Below are 23719 nucleotides of genomic sequence, written 5' to 3'. Positions count from 1 at the left end.
GCTACTGCAGCCCTTTATCACTTGTTGGAATCTGAGGTCCTCAGATCAGGGTTAGTTAGTTCTTTCTCGCTCCGGGCTCAAGACAAAAGGAGGTTGTGCTTTTGAGGCTGTAGCTCCTTCACTTTGGAACTCTCTTCCACTGGACTTAAGATCTGTGCACACTTTGAAAGCCTTTAAGATGCAGCCCATTTATGTAGACTTGATTTTTTTTAGTTTTAGTTTAGTTCTTATTCTTTTTATGTTTCTTTAGCTTGATGTCTGCATTTCCCTGTCTGCAGCTTTTTGTGACATCTACTCTTGAAAGGTGCTATATAAATAAACTTACTTACACAGCTTATCAGGTGTAAATGCAAACATCCTCAAATTAAAGCACAAAAGCAGCACTTTAATTTCATTTTGTTTCATTTAAATTCCATCAATCAACCAGGAGTGCAGAGCGAAAACAAAACTCTCCTAATACTTACGCACTGCATTGTAGGCAGTTGTGCAGCGACACAGAGGCAGACAGACAGGCTTTAGAGTGTGACCAGGTGTCTGTTTCCGGCGTACTCAACATCAACGTGCAGCCTGAGTGCATGATCAAAGGCAGCTTTATAGAGACAGAGGCCCATTAAAATACCAACAACTACTGCAGCAGTCTGGGGGTAAGTACGCAGCCCAACACACCCCGTTCTCACACACTAACATCATCGAGGGATTCTTTTCAGTGAACTCAAACTCAGTTTTCCTCCTAACTACCTACCTCTCTTCCTTCTCCTCCTCCTCCTCCTCTTCTCTTACTCTGTTTTCTGTCTGTCTCTCTCCTCTCCTCCCTCCATTCCCCCTCACAGTGCCATCGCCTGAGTCTGCGGTCAGCTTCTATTTTAGCCCTGACCGAGTGGACCAGACTGCGGAGAGGAGCTTAACATTGTGTTCCTCTGCTTTGGTTAATGATGATTGAGTCCTGTATGTGCCTTGTGTGTGTGTGTGTGTGTGTGTGTGTGTGTGTGTGTGTGTGTCTGTGTATGGGAAGCCAAACGAGAGGCGGAAAGGAGAGGAAGAGCAAAATGTGCATGTGTGCATTCCCCTGTTGCTTGGCTACCTTTGAATTTCCGTTCAGTCTCTTTCATCTGTGAACTATTAGCAGTCATCTCAAGCAATCCTTTCTTTACTGCTTCAATCCACACACACACACACACACACACACACACACACACACACTGTGGGCAGAAGATAGCCTAGCCAAACGTCCACTGAAGACTGGATGTCACTTCACAACTACCTGAGACTTTGTTGTTAACTTAATTTTTGCACTGGTTTAGCACCCCAGTCACTGGTTTCCTTTTAAAAACCACACAAATCCATGTTGCTTAAAGAAACATAAAACATTTTTGTATTATATGTACTTCTTTTTAATGAATTCACTTATCAATAAATCGCTTCTCAGCATGCGCCAACTACAGCGATGACAACACCGTAGGTAACGAAATGAGGTCCACTAACACCACAAAGCGACCCGCTCCCAGCACAACACAGACTCCACCACAAACTCCAACATAAAGTCCACGTAAGGATAAAAAACAATGATAAGTTTTATGTGCTGAAGCCAATCAGACCAAATGAGCAGATGCTAACGTTATACGGTGCAAATTGTAACGTTATGGCTTTTCACATTACTTCACCAGCTAACGCGATCCATATTACTATCCTGTGTAACGCCGGTATTATGTCAGTGTTGATTTTAGCCTGCAAGACAGGTGTAAAGGTAAAAAGCTTATGTGGAGTGATTTATTTTTACTAGCCTAAAGTCATGCAGGCAGGAGCAGCCAGCTCTTGTTACGTCCGCACGGATATACCACTGTTTGCTTCGTAAAGTTCAATTTAGAATTTATTGTGGTTTTACTGATACTCAGGCACATAGCTTCTCCACCAGGCGCTAGTAACTTACATAACCAGTATAATAATATACAATAGTGCATAATAACGGCGTAGGACAACACCACAGTGAAAGACCCATTCACAAACGTTACAGTAACGTTACTTACTGCGGTCAAACTGTTATAAAGTGTGGCAACAATCTAATTTATAATATTCAGTCCAGCTCACTAACCGTTTCGTTATCATCCAGTATATTTCGCTGTGCTCACATTGCTGAGCCTCTAGATAAAAATCTCCCGTTTGTGTCGGATAATGCCCGCTTATTAGTTTGATCAGCGTAAACGCGCACACGGTTGTAATCTAAGAAACGCATCACTGAAAACTACATATAGCCTCTTTAACCACTCACTTTGCAGACGTTTGTAGCATCCTTTGATTCATGACAGTTAGCCTACAGTACAATGGATTCTAATTTCAGAGTGGAAAAAAAAGAATATGGAAACGTTTCAAACCATGCAGAATATTCCACTTCTCCTTTGTCTATTTCTTTGTTCAGTCCCAAACATTCATAGTTTTATGCGATTGTTTATTTCTAGCAGCTAGCTGTTTACTGTTTTGAAACTAAACAGCTAACCATGCTAGTTACAAACAGAAGGTGTTAACAAATGGAAATTCTTTTTTTTTTTTTTTTTTTCATAAACAAACAATGTAAATATACAGTTTTGATAAGGATCTCTTAAATTGGCTTTTTCCAAGATATCTAGAAAGTGGATATCTAAATGAAAATAATAAGGCTCTGTTGGAAACACAAGCATACAAATGGACAGAGAAGAAGAAGAAGAAGAAGAAGAAGAATTATGCAGCAGTCGTTTTAAAAGTTTCTATGAACATTTTGATACTTTTTTGTGATGAAACTGGGTTGCTTTTTCTGCTGCATCCATCTTGAATGCAAGATGATTATATTTGCTGTCCTCCATGAAGAAGGAAACTACAAACTCTTCAGGGCACCTTTCAAGCAGAGTGAGGTGAGTAGTTGATACTCAAAGCATAGTTTTTACAAGGTGCTCATTAATCCTAGCACCTACTGAACTACAGAGTCTGAACATCAGCTCAGAGGTCAGCTCAGACCTTGTGCCCCATACTTTCAGCCTAACAGCTCCAGCACTGGACCAGCATGGTCTACGCTGTCACTAAAAAAGCACATTTTATCCATTCCGCACATTCATAATGCTACCTTTATGGGGTGTGTATGTATGAATGCATCCTCTTGTGATACAGGTCTTTATAGCTAATAGCAGCGCCGCTGGGCTTCACGGACATTAAAAAGAGCCTGGTGTGACCACAGGATAAACACAAGCTGATAAAATGCAATGTGTGTGTGTGTGTGTGTGTGTGTGTGTGTGTGTGTGTGTGTGTGTGTAGGGGCGCACATATAATTTTGTGTAAACGAGGGTGCATCTGTGTGTGTTCGCAAGTGCATTGGGAGTAGCTGCGGGATATTGCTTTTTGTAAAAAATAGTTCAATGAGAGTCCCGGTGAATTCAACTCCAGAATAATTTATTTGTAGAAGAATGGAGCCACACAAACTTTAAAATAGGAGCCTACATAATCCATAATGACTAGATGTGATGAAAGACTTTTCGGAAAGAGAGAAAGCGTGACATGAGTAGAAGACGAGAACACTCTTTAAAACGGGACATGTTTAGTTGATTCTCTATTAACAGAAATTTAGGGAATGAGGCAGGGTAACACATAGAGACATACAACCGTTCATGCAAACATTCACACTTCCATGCAGTTTAGAGCTGTCTGTTAAACTAACCTGCATGCCTTTGGACTGTGGGAGAAAACCCCTGCACCGGGGGAACATGCAAACTCCACACAGAAGGGGCCAAGCCAGCCGATGAGTTCAAACCCAGAACGTCTTCCTGTGAGGCAACTGCACTAACCACTGAACCATCAATTTGGGATCCACTAACTTGTGACAAGCATTGTTTTTGACATTTTAGAGACGATTGGGCAACATGTCCAAAACGATGCATATATGTGCGTCCTTTTTAATACTACACTGGTTGTCTGCATACATGGACGTGGTCGCACGGGTTTGTCGTCACACAGTACAGTATGAACTCTTGTGGACATTGAAGTCCTTGCACAGTTGCTGTTAAGATATTATACACTGATGCAAAAAGAAAAAAGGGTTTGTAGAAAAGATGTATATATGGATAAGTTTTTTTGTTTTCAACACCAAAACTCAAGTACTGGTATTGAAGAATATTACTCTACCCGACATATTATGTAAAAGCCATGGCAAAAAAATTCCTCCATATCCCCCAGTGAGAGGGAAGGCGAGGTGGATTAGAAATCCAGGGAGGGAACAGAACGAGGGAGAGAGACAGAGTGAAAATAGCTGTCTGGGTCCCCGAAGGTTGGCCAGTTATTATAAAGCCATTGTGGTCGGTGTGTACGTTTGCACAGATCCTTCTGAGTCACGCTCAATAAGTCAGCCCTTATGGTCCTGGCACTGTCAGGCCCCAGGATGGGAGGAGGGATAAGGGTGCGCAGGCACCTGGCTCACATCCTTAACCCACTACCTCTTCCTCCTCCTCTTCCTCTCAACACACACACACACACACACACAACTCTGAGAGAGTACACAGAGACAGAGACACTGTCCTCCCCTTCACAACCCTCTGCGGGGTGATTCCTGGCCAAACAAGGAAGGAAAAGCCAGGTGGGCGGAAGGGCAGGATGGACAGAATGATGGAGCGGGCAGGCAGAACAAAAGACGGGGGAATGACTGTAGGCAGGGCATAATGGGGGTAATGATGGGTGGGTGAAATGATGAATAAGAGAGAGACAGTGTCTGAAAGTAACATTGAGAGGGAGAGGGAAAATGAGAGTGAGGGTGAGACTTTGAGGGGTGTAATGAGAGGGTCAGTGTTGGGCATGCATGGCCTGAACTGGGATACTGGGCCAATTCATATAACTGCTGCTAAAAATAGGTTTCTCTGTAGCAGAGGAAGGGCTTGCACTGCTCAAACCTCTCCTACAGTGCTGGGGCACTCACATTACTAGCAACATATGCAGTGAAAAGCACACACGCTTGTGACTTACCGCATGATAGTTCACACATATTGTACACTTATATCTAATATTCACTGCCTAATCAAGTATTAAAACTCACCCACTGAAGTCTTATTGAAAGTTGGTACTTTTGTCCTTCATGGCAGCAATCGGGTTGAATTCATGTAGATTAGAACAGTGACAAGTATTCGGAGTGGAAACGTGTCTGACAATATCTGTAACTTTCCAAAACCAACAATCAGAAAGCGATTGACCTGGTGGGTGGAGGTGAGAAAGCTTTTCGCCCCACCTTTGACTATGGCTGTTCTGAATAGCTATAAACATTTTTCTTCAGATGTGGTCAGATGACACATAGTTAGTTTTGAGCTCACCCCAGTCTTTATCCAATTGCTTCACAATCCATTTGTTTGCTCATTTCAAATAGTCATTGCTCCCCCAATATATGGCTGAATTAAGGCCTCTTCACACAGGAAGCGATTTACGCACCTCGTAATTGAAGGAGGCGCGGGCATTGCGACAGGCGTAGCGACAAGTGGGCGTGTTCCCGTGAAACTGTCTCAGTCGTGCTCGTCTCACGCACACGCCTGCCGCCCGCTGCCAGAGTTGAATTGACTTTTTGTTTTGCGACACACAGCTCAAATCAATGGAGGCGAGACTGATCCTCGCTGAGTTTCCAGAAATCTATCACTGTTTACTAAATATTTATTACGACATCAGCAGGAGGGAATTCTGCAGAGCAACCACACAAAACTGAATGTATCAGGTAAAGTTATGTATAATTTTAAGTTAAATAGGCTGCAGCTGTTTAGTGCACAGAAGCCGTTGCCATGGTTACTATGCACAGAGCGCCTGCCGTTTACTCGCGGAGCGCTTGTCTCTGTGTCTGTTCACATGAGAAGCGCAGAGCAACCCCGCAGGGCCGAGCGACTATGCAGGCGGAGTGTCACTTCCCGTGTGAAAAGACCTTTAAAGCTTGCACAGTTAGCAGCTTAATGACCAAAGCCAACATTCAGTCGTCACAAGTGCCAAGAGTTTCAAATGACAGTAGTGTATGCAGCCTTATTTTGGTAGAAAAACTGGTGTTTGCAACAATACTGAGCATAGTATGTGGAGTGGATAGTGAGGAAGCACAACATGCCCCATCGGAATCCATTTTAACTGACATGAATCTAATCTGACCACAGCTGTTGTTCCTTATTAGCCCTTTTCTAGGAACTCAGGACCTTTTTCTTCATATCGACCAGATTAACCTGTTTCCAATCTTTGTCCCTGCCTGCCATAAGTCCTTGCTCCGCAGTTAGTACTTTCTGGTGGCCCCTTAACTATCAGTGTAGCTCTGCACTGGTCTCCCTGATTAAATACAAGCCTCAAAGCAGAGTAAAACTTCTCTACTGTGTTCATTCTTGCCTTTCTGGCATTTGTAACCTCCCTTTCATTTGCACATTTGCTTAATTGAAACATAATCATATTTCTGCATCACAGAGTAGAATACAAAGAACAATCCATTGCATGCAAAATTAACAACACAAACAAACCCGTCACTTCTTTTTAATCTGTGATTGGTCTGCTTTGCCTTCACGGTTCTTCAGAAGTTGTTGTAAACTAAACACAAATATGTTAAAGGAACTTTTGGTCTCCTTTTCCACTTCTGCATGTCTCACACAATGACTCTATGCTGTTGTTTCTTTTTGTGTGAAAACCGTTACCATTATCGGTCTAATTTGCCTAATCCTCACAGTGAAAACACAAACAAAAATCCACAAATGGGACTTAAATATAGTTCTTTTTTAAATTCCTGTTGATCCTTCATTCCAAGAACTACTTGGTGTAAAAGCTGTGTTAGTTCCCAATTTAATTCCTGGTTCTATTTGGTGGAAAAAGTCTCTATGAAAGATGAAACTACCAGCTTTTATCAGCCACCTTTCAACAGTTGGTGCCAATTTGAGATTGAGATTTATCACTTTAGGATGCTGAGGCAATTTATGTATCATGTGTTTGGTTATGCCCCTTTTATCCTCTGCTCTGTCCTTCACTCCTCCACCCCTCACCCCTCCTTCCCATCCACCTCCTTTCCCCTTATTCCTTTCTTTTCACGGTATTGTCACCCTAGACGGTTCACGCGGTCTCCTCTTCGCTGTGTTTCCGGTCATAAATCTCTGAAACACACCGTGAAGGCACATCCCCTTGGATGGATATAAAACAACACCCTGCACCCCACCGGCTCTCTGAGAAAAGGGCGACAAGGGCTGGCACACTGCTGCACAAACACAGAGACACACACACAAGAAATGACAATTTCTTGGTAGTTATGTGTTGATGAAATCCATGAAAAGACCAAGGATGAGTCTGATTTTAATAAAAGTAACAATGAAACCGCACTTTGGAGACTGGGAAAGAGTGAGGTAAGAATCTGAGGGGATGATTTTATTCTGTGTGTGTCTGTTATGGCTCGAGTTGGTCTCTGACTCATGGTGCTTGTGGGGGGGGGGGTTTGGTGACTCATGCGTTTCTCAGAATGGGCTCTAGTTCAGTGAAATCCCTCCGATAAGGTTCCCAACCCCAGGAAATCGGGTGGTGGCTCAACAAAGCCCCACCACTCCTCCCCTCCATCCGCCACCATCCCCATATAACCCCTCCTCCCACTCAGGTCAGCACCCACCAAAGTACTCCAACGAATTTCTGTTTCCTCTTTTTTTCCCCCTTCTTACAAATGAGCAGGTCATGGGTGGCCCGAGTCTGCTGTACCACGGACAAGAAAAACTAGACCAGTGACAGCCTGCTTGTTTTTTTTTTACCTCACCAACAGCACCCCACACCTACACACCCTCACCAAAACTACCGCCGTCAAACAAGCGCCATACATACAATCCCCTGCTGCCACATCTACCATGCCACACACACTCGCAGACCACATTCTTACATCCCTACCCCCCACACTCTCCCACATCACACACCCACAAACACACCTGACCGACTTCATTTCCTGTGAGGCATGAGTCAGACGGCTGCAGTGCATTTACCGGAGTAATACATGGTTATTAGCCATTCTGATAATATAGTGTTGATGTGGCTGTCAAGGCAACCTGAGCTGCAAAAAAAGGGGGATTGTGAATGCGTGGGTGGGTGGGATGAGTCTGTGAGGATTCTTTGGAAGTGTTCAGACATGCGGCGGGTCTATTTGCATATAAACAGGTGTGTGTATGTGTGTGTGTGTGAGAGAGAAAAATAGAGATGAAACAGCAGGGAGAGCCACTCACCTGTTTTTTCTTGTAGAAGCCCTTTCTGTCACAGTTGGGTATGCGGAAGCCTCTTGGGTTGAGCACGTTGTTGATTTTAAGACTGCTCAGGATGCTCTCCATCTCCCGTCGACACGGCCCCTAGCGACACGGCAAGCACACCCCGACACCAATATTACACACTCATCCTTACACAATCACAGACATGAAGAACATTAAAAGTATTCACGCAATTATAGAAGTTTACGGAGAGCATCAGAGTCAATAAAAATGTACCTCCTGAACCCGAATGTTCCATTAACTTTCCCTCTAAGTAGTTTTACTAATTTTCTCATACTGTATATTCACATATTTTTGGTATCTGCTTGTTAAGATCCTTTAAGCTATATTTAAGATATACTAAACCAAGGATGGCCATCATTTTCATGGCTGCAAAATCACATAAAATCAACATAAAATAATCTTAATGTATTTTTTTTCAAAGGTTTATGCCAGTTTTGGAAACTTTAAGATTTTAACTAAAAAGTGTAAACAGTGCTTGTCTGAACGACACCAAGCTGCAGAGATGATCCCACTGTTAGGGCCAGATTGAAGAGGTAAAGTTCAAAATTAGATGTCAGCTTTCTGGAAAAAGTGGTACTATCTCTTGCAAAATGTTTAATAGAACATAATCAAACATTATGTTGTTTAAATGATAGTAGACAACTAAACTTTTCTGATGCATGAGGCTGCACAAGCACACCACCTACCCAGGTGGACAATGATATGCTTTCTTGCCAACTGTATAGGCCAGTGTGGCCTTCAATGTGCCATTGAGAGCCAGTAGCCTGTAGGGATACATACCAACAAATGACTTCACCAGCTGATTTCCCAAATGAGTTCTCCCTCTTAGGATTGCTAATCAGTGGGTGGAGTCTTGGGTTGAAATAAAGAAACCTGCAGACTGATTCGCCCTGGTGGCCTGGGAGTTCATGTACAGCCAGGGGCCTTTGTTTGTATGCATTTCTTTGTTGCATGTAACTCCCCATCTCTCTCTCTCCCCTGAATAAATGCATAGAATCCCTAAAGAACGTTTTTAAAATTACAGACTGCTGTCTCTCCATGTCATAAAGCAATGAAGACAGTTTACTCTCTTCTGGTTTACTTGGAACCCAATGAACTGTCAAACAGTGCAGTTCATGGATTTGCATTATTTTCTGTCAGTTCAAAAAGACAAGACACAAGTAGAGGTAGCTGCGTCTTTGAAAGGCCAATACTTAGGGTAACAAACCATTTGAGCACCTGGGTTACAGTTTTCAATCACTCACCTTGCATTCACCAGTTATGTGTGGTTCATAATGAACATGACACACTCTGTGAAAGGCCCTATTAATTCATTTCAAATTTGAATTTGTCCAAAGGTAAATATTGTGTACAAAATACAAGGTAGCTTATGTTAGAGAGCTAACGAGCTGTCTGCTTTCAGCCTCTTGATGACAGACTCTTCCCCCCTGTAATTTTTATGATTTCAGTTTTTGAATACCCAACTTCATCCATCCATCTTTAATATTTAAGGACAAAATACAACGTAAACAGAGCTAACTAACGTTAGTTAGCTAGCAAAAACCCAGGTAAGCTAATCAAATATTAGCTGCTCAATGACAAACTAGTTTTTCACCTTGTGTGTAATGCTCATGATTTCTGTTTTCAAGAAGCTAACACTCTCAAGTTCAGATTCAGATGTTTTCCAATGGTAAATATTGTTAACAAAATACAAAGTAGCTCGAGGATTAACTAGCTAGAAAAATACCTAGCAAGCTAACAGTTCAGCTGCTTAATTCAAAAACATTTTTAAAATGTAGTTTACAGGGTACAAGACAGAAAGCAAGTCATTTTTATATTTTATTTTATTTATTTGTAAAGGACAATGGACAATATTAAACAGAAATGTTATTTGATGTATCGTACCAAAGTTAGCTTAAAGCTAATTTTCATCTACATCCATAGTGGGGTCACAGTGAACAACTGTGTTTATTAACCATTACTGTTTTTCCTCCAAATAGCAACACTATAACATTTTTAATAGCAATCTTATTGCCTCTGGGTGTGACTTACATACTCAGTCTCCCTCTTGTTCTCCAAGGAGAAGTTATGCATGTCCATATTGGCTCCTCCTGACACCGATTCCACCTTGTAACTCTGAGTCTTCCTGTTCTGATCTTTCTGGATCAGTTTGTTGTGCAGCGGAGGTCTCGTGTCCATCGACCCATGACTGTGCCCGCCCTTCACAGTCACCACACCAGGTAACACCGTCATCGTTGCTGTCACGTTGGAAGAAGGCTCTTCTAACCGATTACCAGCGTTCTCTGTATGGGTAAAGGTAAGTCACCAGTTTTCAAATGTTTCATACTTTCAGAACGATGCTGAAGTTCATACAATCCGTAGCTTCAGATTTAAAGGCTAAGATGAAAGATAAATGATAAAATTTTGTGGCTTGTATCCTTTTTCCCCCACCACTGACAGGTGTGACTGTTATATAGGCTTTTGTAAAAGCCTCAAGGCTGTTTAAGACCCACTTAGAGATTTGTAAAACCTTCATTTTGGTTCTTAAAACTCCACTTTCTCTGCATTGAGACTAGTGGTTTGACAAGTGTAAGTATGGTGGTTTTTAAATTAGACCGGGTCTTATGTGGTCATGATGCAAGAAAAGCATCTAAATCTACCCCTCTTTCGCAAATCCTAAATTGGATTTTTAACAGCCTTACGGCTTTTATAACGATATCTTACGATAACCCTTTTTTACAACTCTATGTGGTGCAAAAACTGAATCAGCTCCTAAAAATAAAAATCTAAATTTATTTTTTTCTTAATTTTCCCCATAAAATCCGAAGCTACGAATTGGTAGCTGACTTCAGCTTCATAGAGTTTTTGTTGTTTACTTTTCTTAAAACAAAGGATGATACATGAATTCTCTTAATCCAACAATTCTTGACTGTCTAAGAGAGGCCTGTTTAAAATAAAGTGTTAAAAAATAGTTAGCTCATTGCCTTGTGGACTGTTTGGCGACAGAGATGAAGCCAAGTAATAAACAGAAACATGACGTTTTCATATCCACAAATTTCCACAGCATGCAGACCGAGAGATACCGCCACAGAGAGGAACTGAGTGTAAACAAGACTTTTTAAGGACGCTGTGAAGAAGAAAAAATTTGTTTGTGAGCATGTGTGTGTTAAGATGTGTAGGATGGGGAATAAGGGTTAGGGACTAAAAGAGGAGAAGGTTAGGGCAGTAAGAGGTAAAGTGGGAGATGAGGGGGCAGATATATTAATAGCCCATGGTGCTGGCAAAGATTCCTGTCAAATCGTTAAAGACAGAGCGGGGACCATCGGACTGAGAGGAAGAGAGGAGGGGTCTCAAAACACTGCTCCCTAATATAGGAGAGGACCAAACAACCCGTCATGTGCCACTCGGTTGGCCACACCACCACAAGGCCACAGTCGGAGGAACTAAGCTGAGCTGAGCTTGGAAACGTCCCGAAGAGGCAGAGGGACGATGGGAACACACATGCAGTGGCTCACACACACCCAAACACAGTTTTAAACCGTTAACTCAAAGCAGATTTTGTGTTTGAGAGCTGTGGTGAGGGCGGTTGACGGGCATGTAGGGGTGTAGCTCATGTGGGCAGGCAGGCTGGCAGCCCACCCTTTCTCCGTGACCACCTGATCAATTAGTGACGTGGTGGGGCTCCACAGTCTCCCAGGCTCTCCAGAATAACAACATGGATGTCAACAACAGCATCAACTGGAACAAGACAGAGTCAGAAGGCAACAGATGCTCTTTAACTTGATACAGCCTGCACATGGTTTTTCTGAACTCAGCAAAAATGCCCATAAATGTCCATAACCAAGTACAAAAATATTGAGCCCTTTTTAAGATTCCTGCAAGCATTAATTTTTATTGTCAATATAAACATTTATATAACCTGTCTAGGAAGTCTGGGGCGTTTTAGATAAACACATTACGCAATTTGTTTGTATATTGGCACAGGGGTAAACAGCACAAACTGTGGTGAGGAGAGCTTGTTAATGTCTGGGAGGAGAGACTGCTCTGGAGCTGGGGACTGATGGCGGTGGAAACCACTGGGCTGCACTTACACACTCTTACCAACAGGGGCGCTCGGGATCATTTTCCACCTTTTTTTCTCCATCTCCAGTAATGGAGATACTTCAAATCAGCATGCATTGACACCTGTCTCGCTGCTTGTATTTGTTGTGTTCTGATTTACAAGCCTGAGAAGAGATATACGATGGGTCTCTTTGCTCCACGCTGAAAATAATGTTATGTATCTTAAATTAGAGGCTGCAAATAGTAATATACAGATATGAAATGACAGAGAAAGAGTGGAAGAGAAATAAAGAAAGAAATATACAGGATAAGTGATGGGAAGTGAAAAAGTAAGACAAGTAAAACAGTTTGGTCAAGTTGACGACAGTCTGTGAGTGTGCAAACTGATGGATGCACAAGCATGTGTGTGAGTGTTTAGCCTATGTCTGACAATATGACTGCTGAGTGCTTGCGCACCACACATTACTGTGGCCAAACCAAATAACCAGGAAGAAGAAAACACACACTGAGGCTCCTGGAGGCCTGACGTCAGCAGTGCCAAAACACACAGCAGTGTGTATTCACATGGAGGTGGCATGTGTGCCACTTCACCAGTGTGAGCAGCCTGCATCCATTCACACAAAACGACATGCAGATATCAGTATGAGCAGAGATACTAGCATGTGATGAGGAAATATGCAGTTTGGGCTGGGTGTGTGTTGGTTGCTTATAGGGATCTCACAAATGACACACACACACTCCTTTGACACACACCCAGGATGCTTTGGCCCACATCCTGGACCAGAAAGCAGCAGCACATATTTTCATGCTGTGCACAAAAATCCATGAGCTTTACTTGAAGGAAAATAAGGACATTACAGAAAACAAGGACGTGGTCTGCGCTCAGCCTCTGTATACTTACAGTATGTATATGGCATTCCTTAACTATTGGTTTGAGGGAGCCAGGCTGTGTGTGTGTGTGTGTGTGTGTGTGTGTGTGTGTGTGTGTTAGGGAGAAAGAGAGAAGGGGCGGTATTGTCCATTTCTTAAAACAAACAATCTATAAACCACCAACAACTATCTTTTTCTTAAATTCAATTTTGTATTTTACGCATGATGGTCCAAAAGCTGTGCGCATATGGAAAAAGTGTCTGCCTGGTGGAACGATTAATTGCTACGTAAACCTCCATCCCATAGCTGGTGTTATCCTCTCAAACTTTTAGGAGGATTTGTTTAACGCGAACACATCACTGTGAAATGTTGACCTCCCCTCTTCAACCCTACAGCTAGGAATGGTGATTTACATTGTGGAAGGCTGAAAAACAGCCCAGATGATAACCTACATTTTGAGTAAGTTTCTTTGAGCCTTTTATCTCCAGTAGTATCTTTTTCTCATCCTCTATTGATACAACGCACTTAATCGGTGTTACCATGAGCAGGAAACTCCCCAGACCTGGTAAGCCAAGGGCAACAACTCATGGGGGGGGGGGGAGGGGGCGCCTGTCAAAGCCACCAAATAACAACACACAAAAAAGCAACAACGTAACAACAAACCACGAAAAGCACAAATAAAAACACCGCTCCTTACCCTGTGTTTGCCCCGGTTTGAGAATGATGTTCTGTTTTTTGGAGCACACTCCCCGTCCCTCCAGCAGAGCTTGAAGTGGTCGACTCTCCCCCGGCTGGTGCTGGCAGGTCAAGCCGGAGCCACATCGCCCCGTGTACACTCCACACGGCTGTCCTTCACCGAGGGCGCACGTCATGCAGCAGCCGCAGCCGGGCTCCCTCACCTGTTCCGCGCAGTCCTTCGGCAGCGGCTTGCACAGCATGAGCGCCCCGGTGTCGCACGGCTCGCATCGGACCACCGGCCCCACGGTGCCGGCGAGCCGGGCGAACGCAGTCAGCGCAGCGGCGAGACAAAGCACACATAGACCGGGCATTCTGCCGATTAAGCTGGTCACAAAGGGACAGTATGTGAGTTGTCACGTAGGCTTAAGGGGACTCTCTGTGACACAGCGATCCAGCTAGCCTTCTCCATCTGTATTTTCTTTTACGCGAACTTCTCGTTATATACAGGCGGAAAAAAGAGCCAACAAGTCACACCCTCCTATGAATAATGGAGAGCCACGATATGAGGAACTGCAACATGAAGTCGGAGGAGAGAACAAACATTCAACTCTTTAAATCCTTAGAATAATTTACTCTTGACTGTTCAGCAGCGCTTTCATCTTCCCCCTGAAACAAAAAGGTGTTTGTTTCCATCTGGAAATTTGGCCTCTTGTCAAAAGACAGGCAAGTAAAAAAAAAAGTAAAGTGAGTCATGTGAACGTGTTGGTTATATTTCTCTTCACCTTTACTAATATAAATATTTTTTAATGTTACAGATAAGATGCACATCTAGATTTCCACCAGACAGAGAAATAAGCTGCAGCAGGTTAAGGTTTCCTCCGTGTTGACTTTCCCAAACCTCTGGAGGTTTCCACACCACTGGCCACATCCCCTGCTGGCATCAATGGTATGTGAGTGAATGCCATTGGTGGTACCCCCCACATGCAATACTGATAAAACATTCTTCTGGGCAGGTGTGTAGGTGGCCTCCATAATAATGCACTAAAACAATAATTGCTTTGCATATGTGTGTGTGTGTGTGTGTGTGTGTGACCACATGCTCAGTAGTGGGTGCAGCCAAAGAGTTATAGCTTTACTGTTCTGGGTTGTAGAAGCTGCAGTGTTCTGATGCACATGTCAGTCAGGACACCAGACACAGCTCCCACGCACGTGCAGACCAGACTGCATACCTCACTCTTTTTGCTAAATATCTTCAGAAGTGGTGCTCACCTTTCACATCTTAAGCAGACCTAGTTTCTAGCACTTTGCACCCCCCCTGCACCTTCCCTGCTGTACGACCCCCATCGACCCCCCAGGATTACAAATTATTAGAAAGAAAATGTTCAGATTCTGCAGGCTCAGCATTACCCACCTGTTCGGCATATCCTCCTGTTCTGCAATAACAAACGCGAGAGGGGGGTACACACTGAGAAAATAAAGCAATCAGTATCAGCCATTGTGTGATTTCAACCACAGAAGCAGAAAAAGTGTTGAGACTGCATTATGAAAAACAAGCAGAGGGTAAGGAAACACCCCCAGAATAGCAAGAAAATATCTCCAGCTAAGATTAGTTTTCTTATTACTTGACTTTTTTTCTTTTTCTGCATTTTTTGTATGTCTGAAATATTCAGCTTCTGACTTTTGGCTTGTTTATTGTCTACCTGTCTGCACAGGGTGTGATTTACCTTCAGCACCCTTACCGTTTAAACTAATTCAGCAAAAAGACACTTTTGGTAAGCTCTCTTACACAGTTAGATCAAAGTTTATTTTGTCATACTGTGAAGGTGACAGGGTTCATACTTATGTGCTGTTATTGTTTCCCTGGCTGAAGAAAGCTGCTAACCTGGTTTTCAGACAATATATAAACAGCCTAAATAGAAATGATATTCTCAAGTTTTATGATGTTTCTGCTTGATTAGATATCATACAATGCAGGAGAGATCCCATGAGATAAAAGGTCATAACACACATTTCACCTTGCCCTACACATCCACTGGGATGCTCCATATTTGAAGATTCAAGTGTCAGAACAGAGTGTGTTGTTTTTGCAGTTTGGGTATAATAGATCAAGAGAAATGCTGGCACAGACCTGCACCTCTCATTTCTCAAACCATATGTTCAACTTGTCTGTGTTTGCTGTCTCAGCAAACTGTAATAAGACATAGGCTTACTATTTGTCTTACTCAACATATGCACCATTGTCTTTCACATTCTCTTCTCCGCAAAAGGAAACTGATATTCTCTCGCTATTAATCTCTATGTCGTTACAGCATGTCTGTCTCAGTCAACATTCCTCTATGTTACATTCCCACAATGCAGCACATTGCAGGCCGTAAATCATTAATTGGAAATCCAAAGTCAATGACGGTACTCAGTAACACTGGCACAATGCACTTCATAATTTGAGGTTTTGTGGGAATGAAAGGATCTGGACAGATTTATTTGTTTCCTTCCTCCACATGTGATTTGAGTAGCAGCAAAGAGTCCTGCTGTCATCATGTGCTGTCTTCATATATGAGCTCGTCCATATATCAGCACACGCTGCACTCGCTGACCATGTTATGACCTGCACATCACTTTATACAAAAAACAGAAATTTTACATGCTTTGCACCATGGATCATGTTGACATCACTGTTATTTAGTGTTTAGTCAGTTGGACTGCTTGAAGTTCATCACAGTCTGCTACAGTACGCTTAAAGTTTATCTTGTTTTGGTGTTTTTCACCATCACAGTAACAGTTATTAGTTCATTGTGGGGGTTGACATTCTGCGTCATTTAATCTATTAGCAAACTTTGTTTTTGATAATTGGTTAATTTCTTTCTTTCTGGTTCTAGGGATTTTCTCTCTCCTTTATGACTTTATAGATTAAGCAATTAATGGATGATCCCACAATTTGGATCTTATATTTTTAGTTTGGGCCATCATCGCCCTAATTGACAACTGCACAAACTCCATCTGCTGATGAACACTGTGACAAAGTGTTGTAAGATCATAAAAAAGCCGGTAAGTGGACATTGAGATAAGATTTTTTTTATCAAATTGCTGTTTCCTAAGGAATTTTCACACTCATCGTTTCTTTTCCCGCGACCCTGTACGCAGGATAAGCGGTTGATGATGGATCGTTTCTTTCAGCTATGATAAGTAATTATTACAGAGATGTCAGAACATGGCTATATCACTAATAACGACATTCAGTGGAACAAGAAACATGAGCAGCCACGTTGTAAACAAGTCAGCAGTTTAGCCAGATTATTTAAATCACTTTCTCTGAACGTAAAACTGAACATGAGCACATCTAAAAAGTCAAAATAGTCCCTCATTGCACAAGAAAATTGTATGCACATCTACAGTTGTAGTAGTCAAAGTTGAAGCAGTAAGTGGCTCTGTAAACTTTCATGGAGGTTCACAACAATGGACGGACACTTTCAGTAAAAAATTAAGTCTGTTTTTTCTTTCAAATAAATTTGAATGTTGTATGGTTATAACCTTTCTAACAATCTGACTGCTTGTGTTTCTTTACCCATCTTTTTAGCGACGCCGCTGTGTTCTTAGATCTTAGAGCAGTGGTCGGCAATAGGCGGCCCACCTGCCAGAACCGGCCCGCCAGCAATAATATTTGGCCCGCGGCCAGATTGCTAGCAGAAAAATAAAAATGAAATAAATTGATAGCGGCTGATCCTGAAATAGATCTCAGTCATGACAGCTACAGAGTCTCTGGCTTACTTGACACACCTCTGAAAAAAATTCAAAATTCATGTTTGTCATGTTTAATTTCATTGAACTCGTGATTTGAAAGAGGCGGCGTCAATTTGCGACTGGTAGCAATTTGTCTCATCCCATCCCTCATAGAAATGAATGGGGAGTGAATTCCGGTGTGACTGCAACCTCAATGTATTTTAGGCCAGGCTCAGGGGCGTAGGACTGGGGCGACAAAGGGGAATGAGTATGTAGGGCCCTCATGTGAGGAGGGCGCATAACGATGCTAGAATGAATAGCCATGGATGTGGGAGGGGCCCATAGAGAATGCCAATGTACAGGGTCCAGCATTTTGTGCTACACCCCTGGACAGTAACGGACCTAGGGAGATCAATGCTATATGATTGAAATGATGGCCAAAGCTATAAAAACAAGATCCAAGTTGCAATAAATGAATTTGATAATGAAAATAAAAGTTCTAACTCTAAAAATGTAATCTGGCCTTGTATAAATTTTTAATGAGAATTCAAATGACAAAGGAAAGCAGAGCAAATTACTAAAATATATCCCAAAAATCTCTTCATCAGGTTTTTTAAATTAGTTCTACCAGCGTTTCCTCTTAAAAACATTTTCTCACAGTATTCAGCACATTCCAAGGGTCTAACAGATTTGTAATGAATAAAGCATTCCTTTAAGCAGCCAAACGAAGGCCTTTCTTATCAACAGAATGTATTTCAACTTGGTAAATATCTTTATAACACAGCCCAAATGTTTTAAGATAGTCAGCTTTGTGTCGCACTGCTTTTATTATACTGCTCAGCCAACACAGCCATTTTCAATCTTGACTTTTTCCCCCCTTCGCAGTTTGGTTGCTTTACTATCAGGAGAATGATTAAAATGTAATTTTGTTGAATGATGTTGACTGTGGCTTACAGGGAAAAAGCATAAATAATGTGTACTGCCAGCTTCGTGTTGAGGAAAATCATTTGGTGCTCCTTAACTCAGCCAGGGTGCTGACAGCAAAGACAGGCCTCGTCCGTCATGGGGGAACATGAAGATCGGTTAATGAAGCAGGGTTCATTTCTGCAAGCTGATTATTGTATCTGGGATGTTTTGGAACCTTTAACTGACAAGGCTGTGCAGCATGTAGTAAAATCTGTTCAACTTGCAGTTAAAAAATGTTACTATTAGTATAATGGATGTTGGAAATCTGCTATTTCCATCATAATCAGAATTGACATCTAGCATTACAATCTAATGCTTTTCACTTTAAAGAAGCAAAGAAGATGAGATATATAATATATAACCGTATAAGGATGCCAACTTGGTTGGTAGACATCTGACCTTGTTAACATCCATAGACCCCATGCATTTGTTCTAAGGTTGGGACTGTATTGTTTTCAAGAAAGTTAAAATCCTGTAGTTATTGTTGTAACCGTATCTGAAATACCCTTTTCTGTGGATAGGACCCAAGTAAATAAATGTGTCAGTTCAGTCCTGTTTAGTTTTCATGTGTTTTCCAACTTGGACTAGGAAAGTTTCCACATCCTCAACAACCACCGCCTTAGTGACTTGGGTATGTGCTTTCTTGGAAAGCACAGGACTGACCTTTGCGTAAATGTTCCAGAAATGATAAGAGTTCCCATTATAACATTGAAGACTTATTGTAAATTGCACAAGTTGTCACCCTTTTTCTAGACATAAAATTGTGTAGCTTTTATTAAAATCTATTAAATGCCACGCATGCTTTCAAACCGTCGTTCTTTATTGATTACTGTAATGGGGGCTGCTGTACAGGAATGAGCTCTTCCTGTTATATCTGTTTTCAATAAATTGGTGGAATGAACATGGCCTGACCGCTCTCTGTCACTGTCTGCATGACATGGTTAGAGAAACATCTGGAGGCAAGAAGAGGAAGACAAAAAGAGAAATGTGTAGGCCTGAAAAGGTGAAGAGAGAACCAAAAAAAAGTGAACTCACTGTAGGTTTTTAATAAAGGCAGCTGCATGTGGGAGCAAAGAGAAGCAAAGAGGTTAGGGTTCGAGCATGTGTTATGATGTGTTTGTGGTAAAGTCTGCGCCATTTGTTTGGGCTGCAGTTAGATATGCCTGGCAGCTCTCAGTAGGAGGTCTGACTCCTGCCCAGCAGAGGCTCACTCTAATTGGTCAAACAGGCAGTGTGGCACCTTGGATTGAACTTGTGCCAGGAGGCTAGTTATGGCATACTTAGCAACATACTGAAGAAAGATCCCAGTCATGTGCTCGCAGTCACGGAGTCATGGAGGAGGAGACTGCATTGGAAGGAGATACAAGGCTAGACAATCTCGCCTGAAGCTCTCAGGTTGACCAACTCAAGTGACACTTTCCTGAGAGTGCGCCAGTTCCAGGCTGCTAAGAGGATCAGTTTCCCCTTCCTGTCCTGACACACATACCCAGCTAGCGCCACTCAGAAGTCTTCAGGTTTGCCGCTCACCAGGCACAATCGTTTCAAACACTCTTCCACGCTTTCTAAAAGCCATGCGGCCCTGCAGCAAGGACGGGATCAGAGAGTGATTCACTGCAAAGACAAAGTCCCCGCTAAGAGGATTGAGATCTAAAACCTAACTCTCACATATTCTAGCTGTAACTACAGGTAGGTAGCGGGCAAAGACCAGAGGTACAGTAATACCACTTCAAACACAAGAGTAGTAGTGATTATTGAGGAATGCATTGGGATTGGGGGGAGGCGCAGACAGGTGTCTAATCTTGGATCTTAGATTGGCGAGTCACATGTAGTGATGTCATCTCCGGAGAGCCGGGCACGTGTTCCAAGTCAACAGATCCTTATGAAGAATCTGTGAATTTAGAGAAGGGAGGAAAGAAGCCATCTGCGAAAACAGTTGTTTCACCCAAATTACAAACAAAAAAACTTTTAATGATGTCTAACAATCCAATGCTGACAGTTTTCAATGTGACTATTTTTAAAAACTTCACAAATGAAATCCCATTTACCGCCACTGTTTTGGGGTAGTAGCATACATCTCACAGACCGACAGAGCTGTAGATTTGAGTCTTTAGATTTATAGCTGCTCTAATCTAATATTTTTATATTAACAGTAGATGAAATCACTATGAGTAATGGCGAAGGTGTTGCTCTTAGTGACAGAGCATTATTACGCGACTCTGCTTTACTCCCCACCTCTAGTCCTAAGCTCTGTGGAGCATTTCAGCATCCTTCAGCTTGTTTTGGTTTTACTGCCTGCAACTTTACTCTTTTGGTTCACTCAGTGCTCTCATCAGCATTATTATGTAATTGACAAAAGGTCTGATAAGGCCACTTTACGCTGCCAACCCAGCACCAAATTATTTCAGGTTTTTACCTGGTCCTGGAAAAGTACTGACCAAACCAGCCAGGCACTCGCATATCTACAAGCCTTGAGTATTAAATTATTAGGCTTAAATACACTGAAAATTTTTGATCTCAGTTTAAAAAAAAACACAAAAAACACACAAAAGATAAAAACGTTCAAATGTTCTGTCACTTGTGACTTGAATTCCGCTTGCCCACCAAGTATTTGAGGTGTGACTTTTACTCACTCCAAAGGACTTAAAAAGAGCTCTGCAAATGAATAATATTTTGGCATTTGGGTGAACTGATGGTTTACATTGTTATTACATAGAGATGATGAACAGCAATTGGAGCTTACGGATCCGAAATCAAAAGATGAAAGCTAAGAAAACACACTTTCTTTCTTTGTACCTGATAAAGGCACAGGTGTTAGCGTGACAGAAAGTGCTGCCAAAGTACAGCCATTATGAATGAATGTAACCCCTGTATATTTTGACACATGTTGGAGCCTGACCTGACACTGAGCAGGTGTGTGCCAGAATGGGCTAAAAGGCAGCATGTCCTGCACACCAGCTGCAGAGTGGCTCTGGCTGAACCCTGCCGCCTGCTAAACCTGTGCGGCTGACGTGCTGTTTGGATTGCGGGTGACTGATTAGGTCGTGATGTGGAGCCCTTCCACCACAATGTGTCTTAGCTGCTGCACTCAGACAGCTAACAACTTATCTGAGCAACACCTAGCTGTGGCCTAATGGATGGCTTCCATGTTGGACATGTGGAGAGGCTGACGGGCTGTATAGGAAAATGTAGGTGTGGCCATAATGTTAGCTGTGTAAGATGGTGTACGGAGCAACCGCTCAGACCCCTACTTTATTGGATTCTGTTTAAACCAATAACTTGTTTTTTTCTTATTAATTATTATATTGATCATTTTATCATTTAATGAATAAAATGTCAATAGTGGATGCCCATACAGTAAGAGCCTAAGTTGCTATCTTGTTCTATTCAACTAACAGCACAAAACACAAAAGTTATTCACTGTACAATGGTACATTACTTACTAAAGTAGCAGAAACTTTTATTTGAGCCACTCCTGCCACATAATCCAGTTCTTCACACATCTCTCTGTATGCCCAGTATATTCCAAACACTAATATTTTTGCAGAAGATTGCAAGAATGGTGCAGCTTCTACTTTGTCACAAGCAAGGTCGATATTAATATTTGTTTGTTACAACTATCCATGCTTACTATAATTGAAAAGCTGGGTATTTAGCTATATTTTGGAGACATAAGACAAATATTGTTAAGGTCGGTTGTGTGCTCAGGCAGATAATAGGTTGTAGGACCCAGAAGCAGACTCCAAATATAATTTATTTAACAAAGTCACAGAGGTGAGCACACTACAATAAGTGGTAGGAACTCGAGGAAGCCCAAACAAACCAAGGTAATCCAAAGAACAGGCAGTAGTGACAAAATATTCCAAATGCAGGGAAACAAACAAACAAAGGACTGAGCACATTTAATGCAGGGGCAAACGAGCAAGGAAGGAGCAAACAGGTGATACATCAGGTAATCAGGACAGTGTGAAACTAGACACTGACACCAGACACAGACGATTTCACAATAAAACAGGAAGTAAATCATTTGACAACAAACCAGGATGGAAGTAACAGAATACAACGGAACTCATGCATAACTAACAGACAAAACCTAAACAAGAACACAGAACTAGAACACGGGGACAGGGAGTGAATCAACAACTAACAAAATGAAACGAAAATACAGAGACAGGGAATGTAAACATAGACACACGAGGGTGGATTAATCAAAATACAACCAGAAAAAAACATACAAAACCCATAACAAATTTTGTATCCGTGCAGCACATAGGCCTACTGTATGTTTGGAATATACTGCTTTTAATCAAATTTTTGCCAACATTTGGCTACTTGCACAGCTTACATTTGTTGCTACCATGTTTTGCTGATCTGTTGTTTACAACTTGCTACAGTAAACAGATAGTCAAGCCAACAATAAATTCAGAGCTCTTTATTTAGCTATATTTTGCCCCAAAATATTAGTGTTTGGAACATACTGAACATGCAAATGGACAAAGGAGTGGGAATGGTGTAAGATAGGTTTTAGAAGTGTCCATAGACATGTTGATACTTTTGCCATAAGACTTTAATGCCTCTTGAATCCATCATAACTAATGTCAGATGTCAATGTGAGCCACAAACTTTTAAGAGACATCTTTTGGTGAGAGTTTGATACTCAAAAATAGGTTTTCTGTAGATTATTCCTTCTGAAATTACCAAAAGTATGTGTGTGCTTCCTTTCTATCCATACGGACACGTGTAACTGTGCACCACACATCAGTGATTCTGTAAAGGGCATGTTGAGCTCCGCAAATTGGGCAGAAAAGAAGAGAGAGAGTGAGTGTGTTTGGGGGAGAAGTTAATGGTTCCCCCCCGCTTATCGTTTAGCAGAGAAGCAGAGTGAGGCGGCGGCGGTGTGGTGTTGGTGGTGGGGGGGTGGCAGTAAAGTAGGTTGGTAAAGTAAATAAACTGTGCTTCTCTGTCAGCAGTGGAAAAAGAGAGAAGAATGAAAATGTAAGCTCACTCCATCTTTTAAATCTGTGTCCCCTGCAGGACCTTGAGAACAACATATTTCCCATCAGACAGCAGATTAATCTCATGTAACTCATGCACGGTCACATCCTAGTCGTCTTGCAGTGCTGGGAAGGCTGTGTGGGAGTCCAGCGGCAGAGGGATGACATTGGAAGATGGAAGGAAGGGCTCAGTTCATGCATCATATCATCTGA

General features: G+C 42.1%; 1 protein-coding gene and 1 long non-coding RNA gene across 4 annotated transcripts in view; one reads left to right on the top strand and one right to left on the bottom strand.

The window, feature by feature from the left end:
• The window catches only part of igfbp3 (insulin-like growth factor binding protein 3), a 20783-nt gene extending 6372 nt beyond the window's left edge, over positions 1–14411 (bottom strand). The window contains exons 1-3 of one of the 2 annotated variants that reach the window (XR_006825170.1): positions 13852–14411; positions 10275–10525; positions 8202–8321 (exon numbers count right to left, since the gene is read on the bottom strand). Coding sequence is in view for 1 of the 2 variants with exons in the window: in XM_046050111.1 (XP_045906067.1) it covers positions 8202–8321; positions 10275–10525; positions 13852–14203 (723 nt within the window). In the remaining variant the exon portion in view is untranslated. The remainder of the gene's footprint in view (positions 1–8201; positions 8322–10274; positions 10526–13851) is intronic. The other variant, XM_046050111.1, reaches the window with a different exon arrangement.
• LOC123971360 lies at positions 2599–23719 on the top strand. 2 transcript variants are annotated; one of them, XR_006825171.1, is made up of 4 exons: positions 2599–2882; positions 10392–10539; positions 14648–14778; positions 23547–23719. It is a non-coding gene; the product is annotated as an uncharacterized LOC123971360 (long non-coding RNA). The 2 variants fall into 2 exon arrangements; XR_006825172.1 differs by lacking the exon at positions 2599–2882 and adding an exon at positions 9696–9790.

The sequence above is a fragment of the Micropterus dolomieu genome, linkage group LG05, assembly GCF_021292245.1.
Source record: "Micropterus dolomieu isolate WLL.071019.BEF.003 ecotype Adirondacks linkage group LG05, ASM2129224v1, whole genome shotgun sequence".
Taxonomy (NCBI): domain Eukaryota; kingdom Metazoa; phylum Chordata; class Actinopteri; order Centrarchiformes; family Centrarchidae; genus Micropterus; species Micropterus dolomieu.
The sequence above is the reverse complement of the archived record's forward strand: the minus strand, read 5'-3'. Positions and strand labels throughout refer to the sequence as shown.